Source organism: Cavia porcellus, unplaced genomic scaffold (genome assembly GCF_034190915.1).
Source record: "Cavia porcellus strain 051 isolate PalLab524CR breed Dunkin Hartley unplaced genomic scaffold, mCavPor4.1 scaffold_12, whole genome shotgun sequence".
NCBI lineage: Eukaryota > Metazoa > Chordata > Mammalia > Rodentia > Caviidae > Cavia > Cavia porcellus.
The window spans coordinates 50,088,912-50,097,421 of record NW_026947495.1 but is presented as its reverse complement, the minus strand read 5'-3'; the positions used below and the strand labels follow the sequence as shown (position 1 = coordinate 50,097,421).

General features: G+C 33.2%; 1 protein-coding gene across 4 annotated transcripts in view; it reads right to left on the bottom strand.

Moving 5' to 3' along the window:
* Positions 1–593: 593 nt before the first annotated feature.
* The window catches only part of Tank (TRAF family member associated NFKB activator), a 98,075-nt gene continuing 90,158 nt past the window's right edge, over positions 594–8,510 (bottom strand). For all 4 annotated transcript variants that reach the window (XM_063259154.1, XM_063259153.1, XM_063259155.1 and 1 more), the window contains 2 exons: positions 4,723–5,303; positions 594–1,311 (listed from right to left, as the gene is read on the bottom strand). In XM_063259154.1, coding sequence (XP_063115224.1) covers positions 1,135–1,311; positions 4,723–5,303 — 758 coding nt within the window. In that variant the 3' untranslated portion in view covers positions 594–1,134. The remainder of the gene's footprint in view (positions 1,312–4,722; positions 5,304–8,510) is intronic.

Below are 8,510 nucleotides of genomic sequence, written 5' to 3'. Positions count from 1 at the left end.
TCCTCCACAAAGTTGAGGCTGTCCCCTGCCGCACTGGGGCCTCTGCGAATTCTCCATCCCAAACCCTCCAGTTCATAACACTTGCTTCATGAAGTCTTCAATTTCTGTTTGAGAGCTGCAAATCAATGTTTATCAATGTTTAAAATGGAAGTCATGCCGCAGATCTTCTAAAAATTGGGTTAAAAGAGAAATGCAAGAAAAGATAAAGGGAGTTTCTTTTTAACACACATTTTCAGCACCCTGAATTTGGTCTCCTCCCTCTCTAATGTCTTCCAGTGGCCATCAATCAGACTGCTAACAATGAATAACAAATTTCTCAACAAGAATGTCAATGTTCTAATCTAAATTAATAAATATGGATAATCCTTACACTGTTGTATATTTGCTCCCATTAAAAGCAAATGCTCCTTTAGTTAGTTCAAGACATGATTTTAAAATTCAAAGTGACCTACTAATTATAATAAATGTCACCAGATCTGGTCATCAATCTTCTGTTAGGTTAATGGAAAGAAAACATGAATTTTACAAATGCCCCCCCCCCATGTGATTTATTTATTTTACCTCAGGAACAAAGAACACTAACGATCACGACATAAGGAACTCAATATTTAATTCATTTCCATCATGTATGTATACACACAGTAAAAATTAAAGTCATATATATTATTAAAAATCCAGAAGTATTTAAATAATTATCACTGGACAACAAATGTCTTCAATTTGGTACTTAGATATTTATGTTATCTGCTGTTTTCTATTACACATTTATTTAATAGAGAACATTACCTATAACATAAACTAATTTTTACAGCGAAACATCTGACATCATCAAATTCAATAGGTTTCATTAGAAATCCAAGCAGTAAGCTTAGATATTTGAATCAACATGATTATACAACTCTGTAAGTCATACACTAATTTTGAATTATAATATTGTAAACAAGAATACAATGTATTTGTTTTTTACAAAATGATCTTTTAAAGGGTAATAAAAGTTACAAATAAGTTTAGAAAAAATTTAAATAACATTATTTTCTATAAATGATCTTCAAGTTAGATTAAAATCAAGTATTTATAGTATTACAAACCCCAAATCATGACACACAACTTGAGATATACATCCTTAAATGTGCCTTAAGTTTCCCCATTAAAGTGTGAATTAAGATGCCGAAGGAAATCCCCCCTGGACATAATGGATGGTGGGAAAACTGCTTGACAGAATTCACACACTCGAGGTATATGCAGTTCTGAGTCTGTGTCATTTTGTGCCAGTAAGTCACTGTCTTGATTAGGAAAGGGGTTCCAAAGCGGCTGCAGGAAACAAACAAACAACATCTTCTGTTACTTGTTTTCGCATCAACTTGAATTGAATTTAAAATTTAAATATTTGAATGTTATGTGTATTTATATATGAAATTTCTTAATATGAAGCCAAGTTACTTTTCCAGAGTTCGAATGAGGATACGACTCAATTCTTTTTTGCATAAACGGTACACTAAACTTTGATTAAATATCACTGGTGTGAGGAATATTTATCAAATGTAGAGTGCTTGCCTAGCATGCACAGGCGCTAGGTTTCATGGGGGGAAAGGAGAAGAAAGAAAAAAACTAATCACTAAAACACACATTTCTCTGTCTTGTCTTTACATATTTTAAAGAGTATTCTAGCTTTAGCTCCAGCAATTTTTAGTGCTCAGTTATCTCAATGGTAGTCATTTTGGAACAACATGCAAAACCTTGTAAACTAAATTCTATCTGTTTTACAATAGAAACCTTAAATCACAGCACCATCTTTAATACATGGCACACTAGTCTTGTGTGTGTGTGCATGTACCTTAACCAAAAGTAATTTAAATTTCGCTACTCCTTATAAAAAAACATGTAATAAATAAATATGAATCAGCATTTTGATTTTTTAAAGTAAAAATTTTCAACTATTAAACAGAATTCACTGATTACTTTTATGTGAGGGGACTGGTTTTTGAAAATTTATATACTGAAATTAATTCAACAAAAGCTCATTTCAGATCACTTCTGACTTTTAACTTTGCTCCTGTTATTTAATCTATAGTTTGATCTTCGTACTCTTTCTTGTGCAGAATACAGTGAAATTTAATAATAGCTGCCCAACTAAAGAATTATGGAAAATCCTAATAGAATTATCTCCCTTAAAATCACCAGCAAATGAGAGAAAAACTATACTTTTTAAAAAGCTTTTCGAAGAAGATATAGTATTTGGTTTATTAGAAGGTACTTGATAAGTAACACTGACTAGAAAATAATTTATTTTCTGAGTGGAATAAACTAGGTTGTTTATAAAATTTTCTCCCTCACCTTGACATAGGTAAGTTACCCTGCCATAGCTGACTTTTGATACTTTGAGGAAGTAAATTTAAAGATAATCCTTTATGTTCCTATTACTGCTGTGTTTTTAAATGAAACACAGCCTAGTACAGAACCTCACAATTTTCATTCTTTCAAGTTATCCATTTACATAAGCAATATATATATATATATATATATATATATATATATATATCTACTTAAAGCATTTGGGTTTCATGACATTACTGTCTTCTTATAAACATTTTACTGGACAGGTATGTACAACTGGAATAAATATACAAAATCTAGGCAGTAACATATAACCATATATTTGTAATCTATAGGGCTTATAATAACATGGACTCAATTCTTTTCATGAGAAGTGGCCATTTAGCCACAAAATAGTAACATCTATAATAAATGTTACGAAATTTGGGGCAAACCAATTTTTTTTAGAAAAGCTTTTCTTCCATAAAAGAAAAGCCATAATTTTGAATATATAAACAAAAACTGAAGGTTAACTATATTCAAATATTACTGCCTGGAATTTAAGCAAAAAGTACATATTAATAAAAATATGATTATAAAAAGATTAAAGAAAATTTTTGCTAAATATAGACTAAAAAGAAACTAACTTAGAAGTAATATAGCTTCCAAATTTGGTAAGCCAAACTTTCACTAATAATTTATCTTTAAAGTTCTTCTCCATTAGAAACAATTAATTCACATTTGATCTCTTCATGAAATTTACTTATACCTTAATAGCTGATTCAGCAAAAATAAGAAATAAAATCAAATAAAAAATATGCTGATACATTTTAGTCTTTGCTGTAACAATGTGTAAAGTAGATGCTTAGTAATAATAAATAATATAAAGTAATTTGTAATATATAATCAAAATTTTACTTGTTACTACCAACACAAGAATTTTGTGTTTATGTGACCTTTATTACACTAATAAAATAGTAAAATATTTCTTGAAACTCATTTAATGAAAAATTCTTTCAATTGTAAAGTAACATGGCTTCAAATCAAACTAATTTCTTTGCTTTTTCTGCCAAAGTATCAATTATCTAACCTTATGCCCCATGTCGTGTGACAGCTCAACACTAATTCTCCCGCATTTTTTAAGCTGAATACTTTTCCATCAAGTTGTAATCACATACCAGCTGTTTCTCTTGCTGGAGTACAGAAAGCAAATGTACAATGCAGGGTGCCATCTACTGAAACATGAATGCACAGACTAAACTAGTAAAAGAACAAGCAAGAAGTATAGGGAAAAAGTAACAAGCATCAGAACTGATACAGTTCATAGCTCCACGGGAATTATACTTGCAATAAATGAAATTGTGTAATTTGTTTCATTTAGTAGCAACTATAACCGAGATTATGATGTGCAGTAGGGTACAATGTAATACTTAAGTGAGTTTATAATTAAGGCTTGTTAACAGCAATGCCTAGTTTTTCCCAATATTAAAATATAATACAGCTTGACTATTGTCTTCTTTGCATGCTGATTAAAAAGTCCATAAGAATACTTAGGCTCAAAGCACAGTAATCAAAAAAAATTTTAAAAATAATCTCAAAGAGAAAAAAGTTGGCAAGTTATATACGTATATCAATATATGTTTGCACAGAATTCTGTTTATTGTAATAATTATATATTTTTCATTTGCCTTCAGGAGTTACAACTTTTTTTAAACAAGAAGAATCAGTCTATGATAAAACTTGAATCTAAAAGGAAAGGAGAGTGGGACTGAATTGGTGGGTTACAAGTAGCTTTCAATCCTACATTTAACGAGACTACTTAAAATATGTATGAGGATACATGTTCTGTGTCAGATTAGGTCCCCAAACTAAAACCCTACAGACCCACTTACCACATAACTGAAACTATTATATAAGTAATAACTGAAGTTCACTTATTCTGAGAACTAGGAATATATGATGAATTACTTATGGGAATTGTGTTCATGTGACAATAAGTATGATACACACATGTGTATATAATGAAGTATATATACATGCACACACACATATATATGTATATATATGCTTTTAATTGTATAAGACACTATATTTCATATTTTGAAATTTAATAATACTGGTTAAATACTGATAGTGAATAAACAAGCTTTTAACAGAGACTAAGAAAGTGATGCCATGCTAGACATAGATAAGGTTTATGTATATTTAAAAATCTGTTATAAATTTTATAAGTTTTATCATATTCAGATTTGTAAATTCCATGTCCTTTAGTATAGGACTTGAACATTTTACTGAAAGCCTTAACTTTAACATTAATGTAAAAAGGATATCTGATAACCTAAAGAGATACTTGTATGGCAAAATGCGTATTCACGCAAAACAAAATATTTGCTAATGCAAAACAGTTACCTGCTGTGGTCCTCGGATAGCTTTTCCTGGGGAATCCAGTGAAGGAAAAGGTGCATCAGATGGGTCCTGAAGTGGGAATGTATTTACATATAATGCATTATGGTCTCCAGGTGGCAAACACAAAGCTCTATCCAGAGTCGTCCTGATACAATTGTTTATAAGATTTGAGGGTTTTGATTTGTCAGTTGTTTTAAGGTTTTGCATAGCTGAAGCTATAGGATCAAGTCCCTGAATTTCAAATAAAGTTTCTTCTGTTTTAACAATGTTTCCTCGGTTGTCTCTGAGCTCCATGTTAAATTTTTCCGGGCACACAGCCTCAGATGAGGCAGGGCCAAGGACATTGGGTCTTTCTGTGGTGCTATGTAAGAAGGTAGAGTCACTGTCCATAGGTGGAAACTTGACGTTGAATTTAGAAAGTGATTCAAAAGAGGTGTCTTCCTCATCTCGACCCAGTCCTCTCGGTGTGACAGATGTAATACATGATGCACCTCTATTTATATCATCTTTAGCCTGAGGCTTAAACAGTGCTTCTTGTTTTTCTGTTTTATCTGTACACTGTATAGGCACAGAGCACTGTGTTTCTGCAGGAAAAGGAACACAAAATGGAAATAATCATAATTCAAATCATTCTTTAAAATCTGTTCAGTCAGTTTTGGGCAGATGACTATTATTTTTTCTGTTGGTTTTTGTAAACTGAAGACAACTGCGATTTTCACATTTGCTACTACCTTACACAAGAACATTAGCAGTTTTTAGCAGGTGAACTAGAACACAGCTTATTAGTCAAAGTTTAACTACTTTGTCTTTTCCTTGTCTTTTTGCTTTAATCTCTGTATCTTATTCACAGTTACAATGCTCTACCCTTAAAAAAAATTGTGGGGCTGGGGATTTAGCTCAGTGGCACAAGTGCCTGCCTGGGAGGCGTGAGGTTATGAGTTTGATCTCCAGTAGAAAAAAAAAAAATTTGCTTGTAGTATATATATTTAAAGGTTTTGTTGTAAAGGAAGCTATAACTGTGAGCTTCCTTAGATAACTAAGTTGTTAAAAGGGAAAAATTTTTACATATATATTTATTATTTACTATATGAATTAATATCAATGTGTAACTAAGTATACCACTAATCAATTTAGCCACTGTCTGATTAATTCATATGAGAGGTTGGTAATGGATGTTGGGAAGAAGGAAAAGAGAGATCCTTCCTTGGGGACAAAGGAAGTACGAAATTTTATGAAAAAACTATAGAATATATGGTATTCTTGTATTTTTTTTTTTTAAAATAAAAGGCCTTTGCCAGGGTTTTATCTCAGTGGTGTAAGTGCCTGCTTGGCAAACACGAGGTTGTGAGTTTGATTCCAGGCACCAAAAAAAAAAAGGCCTCTGTGGCTGGGGACATAGCTCAGTGGTAGAGCACTTACTTGCCTAGCAGGCACAAGGCCCTCAGTTCGATCTCTAACAAGTCAAAACAAAACAAAACACAAAACCTCTGTACATGATGGGTATTTATCAGGCAAGTACCAGGACCTCTGTAGCACATTTATCCTGAAACTACTTAGGCAAAATTCAGTTCTCCAGGACATAATAAAAAACTAAGAAGGAAGCATAACTTCTAAGGAGTTGGAATTAGAGCTAAAAGGCCCACAGGCACATGAATTTTCTTCTTCTATTCTCATTTTACATTTATTCTAACAGGCTTTATGGGTCCTTAGCTCACTGCTTATTTGAAACGGTAAATTAAAAAAAAATAGGATATGAGTTATTAAATGCAGATGAAATCCAGAGCTAAAAGCACAGGGGAAGGCGATAAAAACAAATATGTAGGTGTAAGAACTCAGAAAACATTGCAGGCTAACGTTAAGGCAATGGGAGCTGTATTTTGGAATAAACAACAAAAAAGCAAGCTCCATGTTGATGATCCTAAGATACTAGAAAAGCTAAAATTATGCTCCACAGTGTCAATTTGAGAAGCTAATGAAGTTGGTAACATATTTTTATTCAGTGGCAGTAAAAAAAATTAAAATTATTAAATAGATCGTCATTACTGAAGTGATATTCACACTGGAGACTACCACGGATGCAGCTGAAATAGAATGGATACCATGAACACGTTGCAGGTCAATCCATATTAGCAAGCACCCAACACACACAGTTTCCTCTGATCTTTGGTGTCTCATGACACGCTTCTCTCTTTTGTTAGCACATATTTCCAACATAAAGTATCTTCGGTACCATGTGTAGTACAATGAAACTAACTTCTTTAGTTAATCCTATTATGTATCTTCTGCCTCCCTTTAGTTCACACCACCCCTTCTTACTGGATTATTACAACAGCCTTTGAACTGCTTCCATGCCTCTACAGTTGTCTCATATCCAATCTGTTCTCGACGTTGCAACTTTCCCTCCTACCCTTCCTTCTCAGAGTAGTTTTTCTGATACAAATCTGGTCATGTTACTTCCTTAATAAAAGCTTTTTATGGCTCTCTAAAATCTCTGGCCCTCAGACAAGGCACATAATCTATTCATAATTGGTCCTCAGCCACCTTTCCACACTCACCTTTCAGCATACTGGTTTTACTTCATCCTCTAGCTATAATGAACTTTGTATAGTTTCCCAAATACCCATGTGCTTGTCACTGAACCTTTGTACCTGCACTGTCTAACAAGTCCCCTTTCCATTTCTCCTTGTCCAATACTTATTTGTCCTTCACATCTTGATTTAGACATCAGTTCCTCTGGATGGCTCTCCTAGCACAGTTAGGTAACCAGAAGACTGTGTTTACTTTCAAGTATACCTCTCTTCCACTCATTAAAGTAGGTTTCTTGATGTACTAAACTATGTTCTGTTCACCACTTAGTCCTGTATGTTGCCCAGTTCCTGGCATACAGGATGCTTTCAATAAATGAATTCTGAATGAATCTTCATTCTTTTCTTCATAGAGCCTAGGATAATAAGCTACATTTAATGAGGTACCCTGTCTGTGACTGGGAGTGGTACAGTAATTGAGCTTGAGCTCAACTGTTTAGCTGAACTTCTTTGACCTCTGAGGTTCCCAGAGTCCATTAGCTTTCAAGTAGTCATTTTTCCTGGTAGTAGACTTGAAGATGACAAGAAATTGTAGGAAACAGTAATCAAAATCTGTAACATGTGAGAAGGAGGAGAGCTGATCAAATGATCTTCACAAGAAGAGGGTGAATGTTTTAGAATCTGGTGCTGCTGCTAATGGTAACAACTATTAACTCCTATGCACTGTTATAATTGCTACATTAGCATGAATTCACTTAATATTCAGAATAAATCCCAAAGTAGGTGCTATTACTCCAAGTTGGACACTTATTATCCTCAATTTCTGTGTGAAGAAACTGGGACACGGAGAGGTTAAATCCAAGCTACACAGCTAGTGAGTGGTAGATCTGGCACTGGAACCCAGGAAGTCTAGCTCTAGAGTCTGTGCTCAGAACCATTATGCTAAATTGAACATGTTGGTTTCTATATATAGAGAGGAGTCCTCAAATTGACAGAAATATGCTTGGAATTACTTTCCTAGCAGTTGACCTATCCCCCTTGCAAAGAAAACATGGAGAAATCAAACAGCTGTAACAAAGCAGTTATTTTCTTTCGGCATAGTTAGCTGGCATCCAACCTCAGCCCCACTAAAATAGAGTTAATATGTTCATATGGTGATAGTAATATCTATTAAGAATATTTAAATCTAAGATTCCCAAAATTAATGAAAATTTAAGATTAAAAAATATAAAACTCCAATAAAGTACATGAAAATACTTGTCATTC